We start from the raw sequence: 20,580 nt of genomic DNA, 5'->3' as shown, positions 1-20,580 counted from the left end.
CCCCCCGCTCCGCCGGCAGCCCCGGACGTTGCGGGGCCCCATTCCGGGGAGTCGGCCGAATCGGCTTAAAGCCGGCCCTGCTCCTGGGCGCACAATACCCAGCCCAACTCTCCGTCCACCCGGTGCTAGTTTCTGGGCAGGCTTTGAAGGTTTGTTTTAGGTGTGGCCCCTTACCAATGGTCTCGTTCACGCACCCTAACAAGGTTTCATCCAGCTCTTACCAGTATTCAGCCTTAATTCCACCCCTTGTGAGCAGGCGCACACAGTACAGCTCACATGCTAGTTCTCCTACAATTTTGCGTACGACAGTAGATAACACGTAGTGTGCCCAGCTCCAGGGTAATGTCTCACTAGTGGGTAGAAGCCCTGACAGAACGCAGCGCCCCATTGTGCTAGGGGCTGTACAAACAACAGCGAGATGATCTCTGCTCCAAAGACTGTACAGTCTGAATGAGCTTAATGATATACAAAGGCCCCAGTAACACAGGCCTCGCACCGTACTGACGAGGCACTGGTAGAAATAGACCCAGTCACTAACTAGGATGCACATCTGGCTATTTAAATATGATGAAGCATTATTAAACCTCTGGGGGCAGGAGGAATAACCCGGGATACTAGCTGCACTATTCCGCCCCCTTCGTTCTGGAGATCCCCACTCCCTTCTAGCCAACCTCTCCTTTCTGCGAAATACCTCCCACGGGTAACCTCTCTCCTGCCATCAGCCCTGCCCCTCACGGCTGAGGGTTCAGAGGGGGCTTGGAAAGATAGGCTTATTCCATCCAGGGGCTTGCTTTTTAGACACAACAAATCCTGCATCTTGGCAGGGGGTTAGGCTAGATAACCCTTTTGGTTCTCTCTCTGCAGAGGGGCAGAGGACTGTGTTGTCCCCTCTCCCGGGAGAGAGTACGACAACTAACTCTCCTCTTCCCTGTGCCTGACCATGGCTGTAAGTGGAGTAGCAGAGCTGGCTGTCCAGGCTTGGACTCTGCCAGCACAGCCCCTAGCTGCACTCTCTGCTGAGGGCTGGGGGCCTGGTGAGAACCCAGGGTTGATTCACATCCGGGAGTTGTATGTCCCAGACGAGTCATTGACCTTGCTCACATCCCAGCCCATCTGCTGGTTTAAAGTCCTCTTCCTGGCACTGTCCCTGCTGGGAAGGGGTCAGAGTTTCAGTTTCACAGTGTCAGCAACAGGGGTCATTGCAGACACAGCCAAACCAGCAGGGCAGCAGCAGCCGCAGCACCCCACAGCGCCAGCAACTCTCCCCATTTCATCAGGAGCCTCGCCACATCTGGCCTTTTCCTTGGAGCCCCAGCTTCTGGAGTCAGGGGATATGGGGAGACTCTTGGCTTTCCTTAATCAAACAGGAATATCATGGTTGCAGAGAAAAGTTTAAAGTGTGAATGACCCTAAAGGCTTCAACACAGAGACAAGCAGCGCTCAAGGGTTATTTCTGAAGCCTTGTGATTTTGAGGAGCTTACTCAATGTCTGAACCCTTGGGGCTAGTGATGGGGGACCTCCGGCAGCTCTTTGCAGGGGTTATTGGTGTGACGGGTTAGCTCACAGAGACCCCCTTGGGAGCTGCCAACTGATGTGCCAAGACTACTTCTGCCCCTGCTTTCCCGGCCAGCCTGGACCCCAGCACCCTGTCTTGCTGAGCCAGACACTCCCATCCGCTCCAACACAGACCCAGGGTCTGAATTACTTGCCCCAAAGCTGCAGACTTGACTGAAAGCAGCTTACAGAAGCGTTCCTGTCTTTAACACTCAGATGCCCAACTCCCAATGGGGTCTAAACCCAAATAAATCCCTTTTACCCTGTATAAAGCTTATACAAGGTAAATTCAAATTGTTTGCCCTCTACAACACTGATAGAGAGATATGCACAGCTGTTTGCCCACCCAGGTATTAACATATACTCTGAGTTAATTAATAAGTAAAAAGTGATTTTATTAAATACAGACAGTAGGATTTATGTGGTTCCAAGTAGTAACAGACAGAACAAAGTGAATTACCAAACAAAATAAAATAAAACACGCAAGTCTATGTCTAATACAGTAAGAAACTGAATACAGATAAAATCCTCACCAGTTCCAGAATGCTTCCTTTTACAGACTAATCTCCTTTTAGCCCAGCAATCTCACCCCTTGCAGTCACTGTCCTTTGTTCCAGTTTCTTTCAGGTATCTTTGGGGGTGGAGAGGCCCTCTCTTTAGCCAGCTGAAGACAAAATGGAGGGGTCTCCCCTGGGCTTAAATCGACTCTCTCTTGTGGGTAGAGACCCCCTCCTCTCTCCTATGCAAAGTCCACCTACAAAATGGAGGTTTGGAGTCACCTGGGCAAGTCACATGTCCATGCATGACTGAGTTCCTTATCAGCCAAGCCACATTCCTGGGAAAGCCCAGATGTGGATTGGTGTCTCCAAGTTCATTGGTGACTTAAGTGTTTCTTGATGGGGCACTTACTGAGAATAGTCTTTTCTCAGGAAGCTGGCCAACTGCTTCACTACAGCCTACTTAGAATCAAACAAGTATGCAGCCAGTATTCATAACTTCCAATACAAAAATGATACATGCATACAAATAGGATTAGTAGATTCAGTAGATCATAACCTTTACAGAGATATATTACATGGCCTATGTAGCATAAAACACATTCTAGTTATGTTATAATATATATATATATAAATAATTCATAAGCATATTTCCATAAAGCCTTATGAGTGGCTGAACTTACTGCCAGAGACTTGGACACTGTCCATGGAGGAGGCAGTGCATGTAAAACCCCTGTTTGTCTTTGGTCATACTCCCATTCAGTACCTTTAAACCATAAGGTATCATTCACAAGTGTTCTAGCAAGTCTTGGGGTTCCTGGTCCCCAGGTGCCTGAAAACAGGTTGGGGTGTAGTATTGCTAACAGAATGCAGACAGTAATATCTGTTAAAGTGGAGGTGTCTTGGCATTTAGCCATCAATGCCATGAGGCGGTGTGCCTCAGTTTCCCCTTCTACACAGCAGCATGGGCCTGTTATGCTTTTGCTGCTGTGCCAAGCTTCCAGTCTGTTTACAGGTAAAGGCTGAAAAGTAACATGCTGGTGGGACTGTCTTGTCACCATCCCTAGCATGTACAACAATTTCTTCCACAAATCAGGTATGTCCCACATCTTTAAAGGGTTTACCACGAGCATTAACGCCTTTATTTTATCCCATAGATTAATTAGCAAAAGAGACAAGGTTAACAGCAAATCTATTTTCCCAGTTCTCTGTGCCCTCTGGTGCAGATTCTTCTGCCTCTTTGGGAAGGCTTCTAATTCAGGCATGTGTTTGAGTCTTTGGCCAGGAAAGGGTGTACTGCAACCATGCTTGCCCTCTGCCCCTCCCTCCGGAACTTCTCTGGGCTGGACCCCACACACTTGTACAATAAGGTAACGTTTTTCTTCCTCCTACCTTGAAGAGACAGTTTTATCCCTTACAAGCATAGCAGGAACATCTTTCAATGGAGTGCTTTGGACCCCTTTGGACACCTCACTTTCTGTTTCCAACAGGTCAGCTGGAGGACCCCCCCCCAGGAGATCTGACCCCCAGTTTTCCCTTAAAACTGGATCCACAGGACAGGGGCCTGGCATTTTAAATGCAGCCTTTTCACCCTCCTCCTGGGAAAGATCATCCCTACAAAAGATGGGCGGACTCTCCAGCCCCCCCTCACCTTCCGTCTGGGCTTCCCTCTCTGGGCTCCCCTCTGGGCCAGACACTCCTGTCTCCCCCAAAAGGGAAGGTGACCCTGATCCAGCTGTGGGCTCACAGCTACCAGCTATGACAGACCCTTCAACCATCACAATTTGCTTATGCCCATATAAACCAATACAGCTTTAAAAAGTTCACAGCGTGAATTATGTCCGAGGCGCAGCAGAACACACTTTGGACTCCTGACTCCAGTGAACTCAAGGTAGTCAGAACACCAGGCATGCCCGGTGCGATTTGTACTCCAGACCCAGAGGGGTGGGGCTTGTTGCCGGGGGAGTTATTCCCGATGACGTCCCTGTGTGGATGCTCTCCTTCTGGAATGAGAGTGTCCACACGGAATTCTGCTTTAAATGCACACACTACCTCAGTCTGAATTGATTCGTAGGGTTTGCCTACCCAGGGAAGTTAAGCATCTGCATGGCACATGGGAAACCTTCAGTGAAGGCTGGACAGACAGACAGCAGACAGGTACCTTCTCTGCACCTCGAGCAGACAGCACAGAGATCGGACACGATGGTTTCTAAAGCGAGGCTGATGCCCATCTAGCCCGGTTTCCTTCATGGATTTAGCACGTGCCCCTTTCATTGTACTACTGGGCCCTACAGCAGCACACGGAGACCCCGCCAGGGGACCGGGCTGGGCACTTGCACTCTAAACAGACCCGGTCGAGGTGGGGAGGGGGAAGAGCCATCACCCCCGTTGCACAGATGAGGCCCAGAGAGTCCCACCAGATTTTCACAAGTGCTCAGCAGCCAGGAGCTCCTAATACCAAGGCTCTGCCCATTTCTCTCTGCAGGGTGTCTCCTCCTCTCCCTCGGAGGGAAGGGGGGCCGGACAGGGAGACAGATCTGCCTGTGGAGGACGGGAGATTCCCAGCTGCGGCACCTTTTCCCCCGCACTCAGCTACTGTTGCTGGGAGCCCCAGATACTTTTTACCAGTCACCAACTCCACCTGCAGTGCCCAGTTCAGATTCACCTACAGCCAGGGGGAGGAGAAATCCCCATCCCACTCCGCCTTGCCTCAAACCCTTCCTTCCCAGCCACGGTTCTTCGGGCCTCTGGCCTCCAAGCTGCCTGAGCAGGGCTCCTGCGTGCAAGACCTTTCTGCCCTCCCTCGGAGGGCCTGGAACCAGCCAGACCAGGGTACCCCCAGGAGGGGCAGCAAGGTCAGTAGAGGCAGTGTCACCAATGCACTCTGCAGCAGAAATGCCTGTGGAGCGGGAGCCCTAGGGCCGCAGCGGGGGGCTGCCTGCAGGCAAAGCCCTGGTGAGATCCGTCTCTCAGACCAGCTGCAGGGCTGGTACCATCTTGGATGGCCAACTCCAATCCCTGCTGGACTCAGCCAGGACTAATCCAACCAAAACAACAGAACACACGGATACGGATTTACCCAATATTAGTGCGTGGCAATACGGGGCATCCGTGGCCTGAACTGTATGCAGAATCCCCACCGCTATATTACTTGACTCTATGCACAAGAGGCAAATGGTCCAAGTTTTCAAGTGACCAGAGCTTCTGGGAGCCCAATTTTACACCTTGATGGGACTTGATTTTCCAGAAGTGCTGAGCACCCACGCTCTGCACACCAGGCCCCTTTCAGGGGTTTCAAGTTGGAGCCCCCAAATCACTGAACACTTTGGAAAATTCAGGTCTATACAAACGATGCACAGCTTGGTCTCCTTCCTTCCCAGGCACTCACCCCAGGGGCCTCCCCTGCCCGCAGCGTGCGTTTGCTTTGCTGGGATTAGACTGGATTCCAGAGTTTTTACAGCCGTTAACCCTGGCTAGATTCTGTTCACTCTCTCTCTGCTGGGTTTATTTTCAGAATTACAGACATGACGAGAACTCCGGGCATCTGTCAGCCCCTGGGTGGTGCATGGTACCTTGTTGGTCAGCAGGTGTTGTGTGTCCCCCCCCCCACAATCCCAATCCACACGGGATGCGAGTGCTGCAGCTACAGAGCCTGGCTCTTTAAATAAAGCTGGAGGGGCTCATTCTTCCAGCTCTGGAGGTCCCTGGTTCAGTCCCCAAGGTGGCAGCTGTCACACATGCACTATCCTCAACGTCTCGGGGCCAGGGCCAGTTCTGTCACACACCACAGAGAGAAGCTACGGCCATTGCCCTAGGACACACTTACAAGAGGAGAGGCTGCACTAAATGCCACAGGAGAAGCTAGAATTAAGACTGAACTCTCTACGGTTAGACTTCTCACCGCCAGGTCCCCAACAACCTCAGCCTCCTGCATTCCTGGTGCCCTGGGATCGTATCCACAGAGATCAGCTGATAACCACATACACTGACAAAGTAGGTTTCCAGGGCCCCACATGGTTCAGTAGGACAGAGCACCCAGTCCCAGTGCACAAACACAAACTCATCCAGGCGCAGCATGGCCTGTGAGGCCCTCTAGGGTCAAACAGGGAGGAAGAGAATGCAGGGAGCAGGGGCTCTAGGGAGCAGCCTCCCCCCTCTCCCATCCCTGCCAGCGCCGGGCTGCCTGGGCGAGTGCTGAGAATGGAGGAGTCCCCCTCCCTGCCCTCAGTGCCACAGCAGCTGCCAGGGGCATGAGGTGCCATCGCAGGGCAAACGCCGCTCAGGATCTGGGTGTGCGGCAGAGTTTGCAGCTGGCCTGGGGTGAGCATGCAGGGGAAGTCAAACAGAGCCACTGGCATTTCAGACAAGAGCGTCACTCCCCCCTCCCTCACCAGACGGCGGCCAGGCCCTCAGCACTGAGGACACCTGTCTTGCACAAGCCGTGACATGCCCAGAGGAAAGGCACATGCTCTAGGTACTGACACGGCAGCTGCAGGGCATCAGCACCTTGGCACTGACACCAGACTTGGGAGGGCACAGAGGGCAGATGCCACCAGCCAATGGAAATGGGCATTTGCATGCCAGGGCAGGCAGGCAGATTTGAAAATGACAAGAGAGAAGAACGTGTAAACCCACAACGCAGCATAGCGTCAGGCTGCGGCTATGGCCCCTGGCATCACACGCTGCCGACGATGCTCCAGTAAATATGGAGGATCTCAGGAGCCCAGGGCAAAGTGCTCCACCTCTGCAGAGCCAGAAACAGCCTCAAAGACACAGTGCACGAGCTACCAAGTTAAGCAGAATGAAATAAAAGCCAGGGGCATTAGTTTCATTACAGCCTGACAATATTGACTCCTGCTTTACAGGGTCCGGGTTTGAGTGGCCAGTGCAACAGCGATCAATACCCTTCAGTGTTTGGCCGGGTTAGTCCCCAGTATCCAGAAGATGAACTGCACCGATGCGTGTGTGCGGATTATGTAACGTATCACACTAGGCGTATCATTTAGTTGCAAGCGAAACTAGGATTAGTTAACAAACCAGCTCTGACCCCATCTGGCTGAACGGTAGGAGCAAGCCTCCTCCGAGATTTAAACTGGGACATCATGCTTTGGATTTCGGGTCCTGAGACCAGTCGGGATATTTCAAGGTCCGACAAAAACCTCCCCCCATAAAACTGGAAAGGTCACAGAAATGAGACTTCTGACATTCTGCAGTGCTTCCTAATTCCGGACTGTACTCCCCCAATCAGATTTCCACCCTATAAGCTATTAAACATTTGGGAATTAAAGGATGAAGACGGATTTCTTTTGATGACCTCGCTCTATAGGATTAAGATGATTACGCGATGTGAAACCGAGACAGAAATTAAACCAAGAGACAAGCACTCTCCTAGAAGCACTGGTATTAGCATGATGGACCCTTGCTGGCACACACACACAGCTCAGGAGCAAGCATCACAGGAGACCGAAGTGGGGAAAAATCCCCCCAAAAAGGGACTTTGAGGGAGGCCGAAGTAATGTTTTGCTGGAACGGACCCCAATATTAGCCTTTAAGAAAAGGAACATGCACTAACAGGAACCTCCCTTCCCTGACTCAGGGGCGTAGAAAGTTAGGCTGTTTGTGGGCAGTGACTATTTATAAATGAAGAGATATGAGGAGTTGGCCTTAGGAGCAGTGCATGTTGAGAAAGTCCCCCACTGCATTTCTCACGACCCTGGGGCAGAAGGCGCTTTATACTCAAGAGAGTAAAATTCATGAAAAACGTGACTTCTCTACTCTAGATAGAAGTTGGCTGACTTGCGTTAACTCTTGCTGCGCCGAACGGAAGAAAGAGACAATTCGTTTGACACAAAGTTTAATTCTGTTGTTGAGTTCTCCTTGTATTTCCATAACAAGAAAATTGGTGAAGTACGGAGACTATTTCATCTGGAATCTAGACTCTCAGGCATGCCAGCTTCAGAAGAGACGCCGGTTTCCCTTACTCCATTTTGGTGTTGGTCCCTCCACCTTTGCAGATGGATGAATTCACAATCTTTTTCCATTCCAGGGAATTTAAAAGAAAAATGAAAATATTTCTATAGATCAGGCTTTTGAATCAGCATTCACAAGTCTACGGGAATGCTGGTGATGGTCTGTCCCTTGTTGCTATGGCACCTAGCGCCCCAGGCAGGGCTGGGGGCGGAGTGGGGAATGACTTTGTGCTAGGCATTCATTGCACAAGATGCTGGTTTAGTGCAATATTTTTACATTGGGGTGGAATTTAGGCTCCAGTTAAGCACAGATACACTGCAGATATAATGCACTGCCTAGCCCCCATCCCAGGCCTTGCGGGTGCTACAACCAGTGTCAATCTGGTTTCCAGGTAATTGACTTCAATTTGCAAACAAGACCATGAAGAGAGGGGCTCTTGGAAGAAACAGCAGCCTCTGGAGAGGGCCTGGGTGTCCCTGGGATCTGACTGCGTGTACATTAGAGATGACTGAAAAGTGCTTTTTAGAGTCATTTAGAGAGACTTGTATTTGAAGCTGAAAACCCATGACATTGACGATGCACCTGCCAGCTTCTGTCCCTAGCGCAGTGCTAGCTGCAGGGCGGGTCCAGAAACAACTCCAAACATCTCGTGCGGGTCTTGCCCCTTTGCTAGAAAGTTCGGATCAGACGTCGCCAGGGAGGAGGCTCATTGGAATTTTAGACCCCCAACCCATGGAGGGCTCTGGCTATGGAGTCTGCTTTGTCACACACACACACCCGGGTTAAACCTTGTAACTATGGAACTTTACACTCTCTTTGTGTGATGGCTCTGGCCGGGCCTCAGAGCGTTACAACAGGATCACGGAAATTCGAGCTGGAAATAGACAGTCACTCCCATTCCCCAGGGCCCAGTGTAGGCGTGTTCCTTACAGCAGTGTCTTTTTAACGTCCTAAGCTACTGCCACTTCCTTTGCGGGAGGGGGGACTCCACAGCCTGGTGCAGCTGGCTCTCAGGAGGAGTTTCCTGATCCTCTTGTTCAATTCTTCTGTGTTGCAACAATGCATCTAGCCAGGCAGTTGGGGGCAGTTCAGTCCCTTCCGGAGAGCAGAGCACCCCCTCCAGCGCCAGAGAGGCTCAGAAAGGTCCTTCCCGCTATAGCTAAAGTAGGGTAGCCCAGCATCAGTTACCACAGGCCAGTCACATGGCGTTAAACCTCATGGGAGGGTTGCACTGCATACCCGCCCCAGAATCAGAAGGCTGGCTCCTGTTTTACAGTCATATGATTGCAATGGTCCAGACCGTTACTGGAAAGATTATGACAACCAATCATCAGCCTGGGTCCAGGAAATAGCCGGCCTCCCAGCCCCTACAACACTAGAGAGCTAGTGGAACAGGCCTGGTGTCGAGGGCAAGGGGTGAAGGAAAGAAGCCAGCAGGAGGTAGGGCTGCCTGAGAACTCACCTCTTTACACTAGCGAGATAGAAAACCCATTCCAGGACACGCACAGATTTCACCAATCGTGCGAAATGAAGGAAAGTGACAGACTTGCCGGACACGTTTCCCCAGCGAGCCCACATGGAATAAGATTGCCAATGCTGTGATCATCCCAGATGTGTGCGCAGTTATTTCACAATTAGCGTCAATGCTTTTCAGTTACTAAAAATGAATTTCCTTTCCCGGCTCTCGGTGATTTCAGCAATTCAAGGCTGGGAATCCGTAGGGTAGCATTTTTAATGGGATTAGCGCTGTCACTGACTCTATAAGCTATATCATCACAAATCATTTATAAAGGCCCATACACACTTACACGGTGCCCTACAAACAGATTAACCACACGCTACATCCAGCAGATTTCCATCTAAATTAGATCAAGCCAAACCAAGACAAGACAAGAGAACAGTCCAGGTAAGGGAGGGTTGTGGGAACCACAATGGTAAAAAACAACGCACAGTAAAAAGTGGCACAGCAGAAATGGCATCAATCACTGCAACCTCCACCTGGTCTCTGAGTGGCCTGGTCTACACTATATGGTTAGGACACAAGGCAGTTTAAGTCAACCTAGCTGTGCACGTGTCTACACTTACATTTGGCTCCCACAGACGTAAGTGCCCTGCTACGCTGACTTAATAACATCACCGCCCAGAGCAGCGGAGAGTCACGGTCAATGTAGTTCGATCGACACCGTGATAGCGTAGACACTTTGTTACTTACATTGACTGTTACTGGCCTCCACAAGCTGTCCCACAATGCCCTGCAGTGACCACTCTGGTCACTGTTGTGAACTCCACTGCCCTCCCCATTAAAGCTCTGTGAATTTTTGAAATTCCTTATCTTGGTGAGCACCTAGCACTTCTCCATTGTTGAGTGTAACTGCCCAGCTGACCATGCAGGCTACACGCTGCAGATGCGCTCCTGCCTGGAGCGGACGGAAGATATTGGATCTCCTGGGCCTGTGGGGAGAAGAGGCTGTGCAAGTACAGCTCTGACCCAACCACAGAAACATGGACATCTACGAGCAGTTTGCTTGGCGGAGGCAGGAGAAGGGCTACAACAGGGGCCCGTAGCAGCACTGCATGAAACCCAAGAAGCTGCAGCAGGCGTACCAGAAGGCCAGGGAGGCCAACAAACAATGTGGTGCTGAAAGAGGAGGAGGAAGAGGACTCTGGAGGACGTGTTCCAGGAGATCCTACAAGCCAATGCTGCATCAGAGAAGGAGCACAGGGCCTGGAGGATCACCACTGCAGACAGCCTGGAGTGGAAGGAATGTGCAGCAGGAGGTGCTTGCGCTTCTCAGGCAGCAAACAGATGCTGTGGACTCTGGCAGACTTGCAGGTTCAACAATCCCATGCTCAGCCCCATCTGCAGCCCACTGAGAATTCAATATCGGGACCTCCCTATACCCTCTGCCCCCAACATTCCAGGTGGCAGCAGGGGTCAGTGCACTACCGTTGCCACTCCACCTTGGGAGACATTAAAGACATTCACAGCGTCACATACACTGACCTGTGAAAGCCACGGTTGGTTTGTGTGTACCTGAAATGGGAATGAGTGTTCTTTCCCCTTCAAAAGTTCTGTTCCCTTTCATGGATTAAGATTTGTAATTTTTTTAAATTTCCTGGTTCATGTTACAGAATAAAATTACATTTTTGGAACAAAATTAACCTTTATTAGTTCACAACATGTGCAGTCTGATGCTGAGCAGGTCTGACACTCACCAATTTCCTGTTACTTCACTTTGTCACAGAACCCATAACATCATCCACAGACATTATTAATAGGTGCATTGACAATGTTATAGTCCTACATATGCAGCACTCACTACAAGATTCATACCGGGCTGCAAATGAGCAGGGCCAGGTAGAGCCCACTGCTGCAACACACACTACTCTGGCACACTATTAAAATGTTCTTTCAAAGCCTCCCTGAGCCATATAGCTTCATGCTGAGCTCTTCTAAGAGCCCTTGTATCTGGCTGTTCACATTCAGCAGACAGCCACTCCACCTGCACCCCGGGGGAAATGTTTTCCCCCCTAGCTTCACAGATATTATGCAGAACACAGCAGACAGCTATAACCATTGGGATATTTTTCCTCACTGAAGTCCAAGCTTGTAAGTAAACAACACCAGCAACATGGGCGGTCAGTGACCCAGCTGTTGGGGGAGGTTAGCCCCCTGCCCCTCCTGTTCTGCCCACCCTTCCCTTTTGCCCCTCTCCCCTGCAGTAGCCCAGAGCACCCCCACCGTGACCCCGGCAGCCGGGCAGTAGTGCTCAGCTTTGGTGCGCTGGGCGGCCAGCCCAGGAGTGCTGGGCAGTTGCGCCCCCAGACCCGGTGCTCTGGGAGGCTGGGCAGTGTGGCTGCAGCGCCCCCAGCCCCAGTGCTCCGGGCACCCAGGCCGTCCCCAGCGCCAGTGCTCTGAGCGGCGTGGCCCTAGCACCAGCTGCCTTAAGTCCCTGCGGGATCAGGAGGCAGGCCAGCCAGCCCCAGCCAGCCTGGGCCAGCCAGCCCCAGTGAGCCTGGGCCAGCCAGGGGAGAGCACTGGGAACCACAGGAGGTGGCCTGGCCTGGGGGCGGAGCATGGGCTTGGCCACGCTAGGCTGTCTGGGGAGGCACAGCCTCCCCCTGCCTATGATACCTACTGCCCACGGGCAGCAACCCTTCAAACACTCAAAGGCACATTTGACTGTCATTCTGCACCTGCTGGGCCTGTAGTTGAATTGTTCCTTGGTGCTGTCGAAGTGGCCGGTGTATGGCTTCATGAACCAGGGGAGCAAGGGATAGGCTGGCTCTCCCATGATCACTATTAGCATTTCAACATTCCCAGAGGTAATTCACCGATCAGGAAAGAATGTCCCTCCTTGCAGGTTCCTGAACAGCCTTGTGTCTTAAAGATGACAGCCTCATGCCTGACCAGCTCACATTGATGTCAGTAAAGCGCACTGCACTCTGCATTGATGCAAATGCTCCTGGTGAGGACGTGCACCACCGACACCAGGAGTCTAGTGTGTACATGCACCAGCGATGTAATAACTGCAGCAGCTGTATGCTGATGTGACTTAGGTTGACGTACGTTTGTAGTGCAGACATGGCCTCTGTCTGCCTGTCATTGCCAGCAATAAGATATATCCAGGAGCACTCACTGCAAATCTGCTGTGGGCTCCCAGGGCAGACTAGGGGCTTGTCTATGCTTAAAACACGACAGCAGCACAGCCGCAGTGCTGCAGCACTTCAGTGTATGGTTCCTATGCCAATGTGCTTCCTATGCTGATGGGCGGGGGTCTCCTGTCACCATACATAATCCCTTGTCCGGCAACGTAGCACTGTCCACACAGGGACTTAGGACAGCTTCACTACACCTTGCAGGGGGGTGACTTTTTCATACCCCTGACTGACGTGATTAAACCAATGCAATTTTCTAGCGTAGACCAAGCCTAGAATGCAGCTTGTTCTTCCAAATCTAACACTCTTGTTTGTGACAGCAGCCTAAGCAGATTGATTTGGGACCTAGGCTGCTTTGGCAGTCAAACCCAGAGTCCTTTTCACAGAAAAGCATTTCGATAACTCCATGACTGGACCTTAGAAATACACCAGGTACAGAGCACACCGAACCCCCCACTAAATCAAACAGGACTTGATGCAGGAATCGCTGGGTGAACTTCTGTGGCCTGGGTAATGCAGGAGGTCAGACCAGATCCTAACAGTGCTTGGAATCAATCTATCATTCAGGGAGGGTCTCTAGGACTACTACAGTTAAGGTTCCCTAAGGGATCTCATTCAAACCCTGTTTTCAGTTGCTTGTAACTTTCCAAAACAGTCTCCTTTCTGGCTGATATTTCTGGGGCTTGGTCTCTTTCCATAAAGGTGTTTGGAAAGTTCGAGCAAATCCAGTTCAGAGAACAAACAGGGACGGTGCACACTCACCGCATTACAAACAACGGGAGACTTCAATAAAAAAAAGTTTGACACCCAGCTGGGAGTAGAAAGCTGAACTCGACAGCCTGTGCAGAGAAACACTTTGGAGCGTTTGATGAAAGCTCGGCTCAATTTGACCCAGGTAGGGGTCAAAAGTCACTGTACTTCTTGTGTGCAGTGCACATGGGTAGAGTGTTTAACCCTTTCCAGGGCGGTGGGTGGTAAGGACAGGCTATGCCGTGCACACAAGTTATGCTCAGTAAGGAAGCAGCTTAGCTACCCAGCCCTTCCCTTACCCCCTGTATTTTGGGTCCTCCTGCCCAGGCAAGGAGAACATCCACAGCTACCTTTAGACCAGATGTTTAAAACGCCGAGGACCCACTGTCCCGTTTCAGGGCACAACCCACCCACACGGACAGCCTAGGGGCAGGGAGGCGCTGTCCCTGGGGATCCATTATCCCACCACTGGCGCCCTCCCGGGTTTTTGCTCTTAGGCTGAAGCGCCTGGGGCTGGCCCCGCTCAGAGCCATGAGACTAGAGGGCGCCCAGGCTGGCCCAGAGCTGCAGTGTCCAGGGATGGCTCCTCCAGGCACAACCCCCTCTCCCCACAGCAGCAGGGCCAGGCGGACCTGCCCAGGGTGCCCGGGTCCCTCCGCGGCTGGCTCGGAGCCTGGGGAAGCGCCCCCAGCTGCCCCGGGGGAGAGGCTGCGCTCACGGCCAGGGGCTGGAAACTTGTGAGATGGGTCGGTTCTGCCCGGGCGGATTGCGGGGCTCCTGGTGGGGAGCGGTGACCCCAGCACGGAGCGGGGCGGCGCCCGGAGCCAGCCCGTGCCGGGGGGGCAGAAGCGCCGGGCGCTGCACCGAGACACCCCCGGAGGCGCGGAGCCCCCCGATCTGGGGGCCGGGGGCTGAGCCACGCCTCGCACCTGCTCCTCTCCCCCTCCGCCGCCCGGGACTGCTCCGGTCCCTGCCCCGGGGCAGAGTCCGGGCTCCCAGCCGCGCGCGGGCTCCACACCCCGGGCTCTCCCCGCTGCGCCCCCGTGCCCGGCCCGGCTCACTCACCCAGCAGCGCGGCCAGCCCCAGGGCCAGCGGCAGCGGCTCCATCCCGCCGGCTCCCAGCACAGGCGGCTGCCGCGCCGCGCTCATCCCGCAGCAGAGCGGAGCAGGTGCCTGAGCGCAGCCCCAGGCGGCAGCAGGAGGAGGAGTCGGGGGAGGGGCCCGTTGCCCAGGTGGGGCGGCTCCAGCAGGTGGGGGGAGGGGTGGGGGGCGGAGCAAGCCGATCAGGTGGGAGGGGCGGCTCCCCCGGCGCGGGAGGGGTTGGTCCTGTGTCCCGGGAGAACCTATGGGACGGGGGAAAGCGCTGATCCCGGCGCTGGAGGGGGTCCCCGCTCTGGCACTGCCCAGCCAGCAGCGTCCGGGAGCCGGAGCCTGCTCCATAATCTCCTGGGCTGGTTTTGCCCCGTGGGGCTGGTGGCTGCCGCCCCCCTCCCGCCCCCTATCTGAGAGGAAGCCCCGGGCTAGGACTCAGATCGAGCCGGGCTCTATTCCTCTGTATGACTCTGGGCCAGTCCCTGGCTCCCAACCTCAGTAGGTCCAGCTGCAAAATGCAGAGAACAACTTTCCATCCCCACTTCGGGGGGAGGTTCTTCAGGGCAGGGATCTCAGTGTGGGTGCAGGGCCTGGCACACTGACTCCCTGCTCAGCCCAAAGCCCCCCTGGCCCCAATACTGTACCTGCTGCAGGATGCTGGCTGGGAGGTAACCCCCTCGCCCCCAGCCACACTGGCTCACGGGCTTAGCTCCCCCATCCTGGCTGATAGCGGCTCTTCTAGGGAAAGCCTGCCCCAAAGAATGCAAAGCCAGGGGGTGGGGGGGCACAGCAGGTGAGCTGAGGGGCTGGGGCTGGCAGGCCTGTACTTCGTTACTTACAGGGTGTATGTGAAACATTAACTCCCCTCCCCCCACCACAACTGTCCCTTCTCTTTCACCCACCTCAGCTGCCCCATCCTTTTGCCGTCCCAAACCGTCAAGCCTCTCCCTGTCCCTATCTGGAGAAGAGCCATTCACTCACCAAAATAGCTGGCCTAGGCCCGGGTCCTGCCACCAACCCCTTGTGAGATCTCATTGTAGGATCAGAGTCAATAGTCAGTAGCCTTCAGGCGCTGGCAGCTCAAGGGCTCTTGAGCCTGCTGTCATTGTACCAGGCCGTGGGACCTCAGCTGGAACAACGTGCACAGGTCTGGTCACCTGTGTTCAAGAAAGAGGAATCCGGCCTGGAACAGGTGCAAAGAAGGGCTGCGAGGATGCGCTAGGGAACTTGAGAGATCACCTTGTGAAGGGGTGTTTCATGGAAGATTGGAGCCTGGTTCCAGTGAAGCCAGCCAGCTCTGCAACAGACTGAACGTTAGGGCAAAACCTCCGTTTTAAGCTAGGAAAGGGAACTGTTAATAAGCCTCCGTCCTCGTTCACATTTTAGGATTTTGTTTTGTAGTGTAGCCATTTGTTCCCATCACACACTCTCGTTTCTAGTGGAATCTCTGTCCTTCCTTAACTAACCCTTCGTTTGTTTCATTACAAGTGCCGTGTGTTATACAGGAGCACTCTGGAGGCAGGGAGTAACAAGATGACTTTCATCCTGGGCAAACAAGCTTAAAACTAGCTCGTTTTAAGATGGAGCTTGGTAAATTTAGGAAGAGAACTATGTGACGGGGCTGGACTTGAGGAACCAGGAGGTCCATTCCGGGCCTATGTTCTGAGGGGGAGGCTTACACAAAGGGCTCCAACCTTTGCCCATCCCACCCGGAGTTGCTGTGCATGTGATTTCTCCTTAGTGACTGACACATAGTGTACGTAGCTCCAAGGTGTGAGCAGCTCTCTTCACACCAGCCTCGCATTCCCACCTCAGTCGCAGACCCGCTGCTTGGAGCTGTGTTCTCAGTCTGGCAAGTTTTACTCTAAATTAGAAAAAAACACAAAACCACCCTGAGTAAACTTAACAGCACAGAGAAGGGGAAACAGCTAAACAGAGCCAGCCAGAACAAAGTGTCGTGCTTCTGCAATGCCTCCGCGCAGGACCTACAGCACGTCAGAGTCTGGCACAGCTTCCCCTTAACAATGACCTACCCAGCACACAGGGATCTGCCTCTCTCATAAACACCACAACTTTAGCATGAAAAAGCAGATCAAGTCCCTGATCCCTAGTGGAGACGTTACACATTCTGCAGCTATGCAACTCCTTCAGCTGCAGCCAAAGCAGAAACATGCCTTGATCCACAAGTTACAATTCAGTGATCTCAACTGCATGCAGTGTAGTTGGAGCCATGTTGGTCCCAGGATATTAGAAAGACAAGGTGGATGAGGGAATATATTTTACTGAACCCACTTCTGTTGGTGAGAGACAAGTTTTCAAACTCCACAGAGCTCTTCTTCAGGGCTGGGACAGGTACTCCAAACTGCAAGGTGGAACAGTTGGTCTTGACTGCAGAGGTATTAACAGGCCCTTCTGCCTTGAATGATCCCTTACAATATGTGCTAACTACTTATGCTAAATAATCTGTTCCACCCTGAAGCAGAGCTCTGTGTAGTTCTAAAGCGTGTCTCTCTCACCAACAGAAGTTGGTCCAATAAAAGGTGTTACCTCCCCCACCTTGTCTCCCTAATGAGCTGAACTGGTATGTCCACATACCTCTCTCAGCTATCCTTTCAGGCTGCCTCAGACTCCAGCAGTGGTTACATTCAATCACACTAGTTACTCTATAGCCACACGAGGATTAGAAGTGTACTTTTTAAAAATATGAAATGGTAGATTCTGTGGCAAGTTCCAGGCTGTGGAATCGAGGAATATGGGAGCTCTAGGTACAGGCAGGCTTCCTCTCCCACCCACAGTGCATTTTTCTTTTATTTCACCAGCAATGGTGAGGAGTGCAGCATGACCCCGCTCATCTCCCTAGGCTGCTCCTTCCCAGATGGTCTCCTTTGGGGCCTGATCCTGCACTTGGAGTCACACAGGCACACTCCACTGATTTCAGTCAGACTCCATACAGGCACAAAGGTTTGCAAGTGTGGATTCAATACCAGGAGCGGGGCCTGTCTTCCGGTCTTTGCACAAGCTGCACAGACTGGACTCAGTGGGCAGAGCTTTGCAGTCAGTGGTTCATTTTGCCATGTAAGATGGGGCAGGGGTTATAGTGACAAGCACGTTCTTGCACCATGCTTCCCCCTCTCAGCAATAGTCAGCGGCATCATTGGCAGGAAATCCATCTGCTGGCTCTTCCCAGCAACTGACACAGAATCCAGAGTCCTGAAGACACTTCTGTCACCTGCCCCTCCAAGGACCCCTCTGACTCTGATGGTGAAGGGAGGGGTGACCTGTATCCCCTCCAGCTCAGGCCTTTGGCTCCCTGTGACATTATTGACATGAACTGGAACTGTATAGATCATTGTTGCAACCAAAGTCCTGTAGTGGCACCAAATCTTGTATAAAGGGAGTCAAATAGGGTGTCTAAGACAAGGTTATGGTTTGCTGGTTATGGTTATGCTATCTGTATATGTGTATCATTTTTGTAGTTGAAGTTATGAATATTGGCTCTGTACTGTCTGTATTTCAAACTTCTGCTATGCTTCTGGGTGACCCCAGACAAGTTGGTGTCAGCTCTGCCTAGCCTGCTTGGTGGCCTATTAAGAACCATCAGCTATACAGTTGACCCATTGAGAGAAGGCAGATACGCCTTGTAACTCAGCAAAGTATGCAGGGACTTGCCCATGTGACTCCAGACTCCATTTTGCTGTAATTTTCCATAGTAAGAACAAAAGCGGTGTTCTTACACCTGGAAAAGACTATAAAAGGCTGATGCCTCATCTCTATCTTGTCTTCAATCCTGTTTCTTACCTCTGGAGGGACTTTGCTACAAACGGAAGCTCTACACAAAGGACTGATGACCCATCCAGCAGTGGATGTACTCCAGAGACTTAATTTGAACCTGCAGTTTATTCCATCACTGCTACAAGCCTGAACCAAGAACTTTGCCATTACTGTGTGTAATTGATTCCATGTAACAAATTTAGCTCTCATCTATATCTTTTTCCTTTTATGAATAAACCTTTAGTTTTTAGATTCTAAAGGACTGGCAACAGCATGATTTGTGGGTAAGATCTGATTTGTATATTGACCTAGGTCTGGGGTTTGGTCCTTTGGGATTGGGAGAACCCTTTTTCTTTTATTAGGGCATTGGTTTTCGTAACCATTTGTCCCCATAACGAGTGGCACTGGTGGTTATACTGGGAAACTGGAGTGTCTAAGGGAATTGCTTGTGTGATTTGTGGTTAGCCAGTGGGGCGAAACCAAAGTCCTCTCTGGCTGGCTGGTTTGGTTTGCCTTAGAGGTGGAAAAGCCCCAGCCTTGGGCTGTAAGTGCCCTGTTTTAAGCAATTTGTCCTGAATTGGCACTCTCAGTTGGGTCCCGCCGGAACCAGCATCGTTACACTCCCCCAGCCCAGCCCTGGCCTGATGCCAACTCAGCACTCCTCTGTCCAGGGTCCTTGACTGAGACCTTGTCCACACAGGGGGTTTAGCTGGTTGGTGTGCAATACCATGTACATAGGACAGCTCTGCCCTCTTTCAATTTCCATCAGTGTGTACTTCTGTTTAAGGCTATGTTTTAGTCACAGGTATTTTTAGTAAAAGTCATGGACAGGTCACGGGCAGTAAACAAAAATTCATGACCCATGCCCCGTGCATGACTTTTACTATATATCCTTAACTAAAACTTGAGCTGGGGGTGCTCTGTGGGGGTGGTCCAGGACCCCCGCTGGTGCTGGGAGGGAGGGTTGGTGGGACTGGTAGGCTCCCTGCCTGGCTATGACCCGTATGTCCCTGCAAATCCCAGGGGGAGGGGCAGCCAGGGGGCTCCGCCCACTGCTAACCACCACAAGGGCCCGCTCCGCAGCTCCCATTGGTCAGGAACGCAGCCCATGGGAGCTGTGGGGGCAGTGCCTGTGGTCACGGGTAGTGCAAAGAGACCCCTGGCCCCTCCGCCTAAGAGCTGCAGGGACATACCGATGGGAGCCTGGGCGCCCCCCCCCCCCCCAAGGTAAGCGCCACCCAGCACACTAACCCCCTGCCCCAGCCCTGAGCGCCCTCCCACACCCAAACTGCTGCTGCCCCAGGGGCTGCCTGGCTCAGGCAGCCCGCACCGGCCACACCAGAAGTCACGGATGTCAGGGAAAGTCACGGCATGCATGATTTCCATCACCTCCGTGACAGACACGCAGCCTTACTCATGATAAACACAGCACTCCCAGGAATTACATTGTGTGCACACAGGCATTTTCACACTGACTGACTAGAGTTAGTGCGGACAATGCTCCTGGGTAGACAAGCCCTGAAATGGACAGGGCCTGGAGCTTCCAAAGAGACGCTGCCTTTCAGCACCTCTCCTAAAGGCTGCAGGGTTCTCTTCTCCTCGGGGACGTCTATGCAAAGTTATCCAGACAGAAGGAACCTTAACAAAAACAAGAGCTATTACAAACCCAGACAACGGAATTAAAAGAAAAGAAACCATTTGTTTAATGTACCCAAGACAGCAGGGGATGGAACCTGGGACCTTTGGATCTTCAAGTGGGAATTGCTGCTGCCTGAGCGGAGACCCAGCCCCTGTGCCTCACACCCACTCTCAGGCTGAGCGGTTTAGCCATGGGAGGGGGATAGAGCACCACACGGTGGAAGCCTGGGTTATATTAACATATGTAGATTTACGCATCTCAGACTAAACTAGAGAAGGTGCTCTCAGCCGAGCTCCAGAGGAAAAAGGACATTTCTCTGACCGCTCTGGGTGTCTCCCTCACTGTCCAGATACCAACTGCCCCAAGCCATGTTTTGCCAAGAATACGACTGGGGGGCAGGACCCCCAGACCCCTCCCCTATCAGAGTTGAGCTCCCCCCTCCGAAGCACACTTGCTTGCTCGAGATGAGCAGCCACAGGTAGGAGAAGAGCTTTGTTCCTGCCCCATTTCACAGAGGTGACATCCACCTGTGCACGCAGCTAGCAAAAGGCCTAGGCACGAATGGGTGATTTTCACCCCATGTGAACTGGTCTAGGGAGCCCTCCAAAGGAATCGCTTTGCAGCTTCCCTACCACTGAGAGAATGA

The 20,580-nt window shown here is 52.6% G+C and overlaps 1 protein-coding gene across 1 annotated transcript in view; it reads right to left on the bottom strand.

Annotated features, from left to right (window-relative positions):
• The window catches only part of ESAM (endothelial cell adhesion molecule), an 89,268-nt gene extending 74,675 nt beyond the window's left edge, over positions 1 to 14,593 (bottom strand). The window contains exon 1 of the mRNA XM_026657878.2: positions 14,497 to 14,593. Within this exon, the coding sequence (XP_026513663.1) occupies positions 14,497 to 14,581 (85 nt within the window). The 5' untranslated portion in view covers positions 14,582 to 14,593. The remainder of the gene's footprint in view (positions 1 to 14,496) is intronic.
• Between the last annotated feature and the right edge of the window lie 5,987 nt (positions 14,594 to 20,580).

The sequence above is a fragment of the Terrapene carolina genome, unplaced genomic scaffold (assembly GCF_002925995.2).
Source record: "Terrapene carolina triunguis isolate 2854851 unplaced genomic scaffold, T_m_triunguis-2.0 Scaffold374, whole genome shotgun sequence".
Lineage (NCBI taxonomy): Eukaryota > Metazoa > Chordata > Testudines > Emydidae > Terrapene > Terrapene triunguis.
This window is presented reverse-complemented; position numbering and strand designations above follow the sequence as displayed.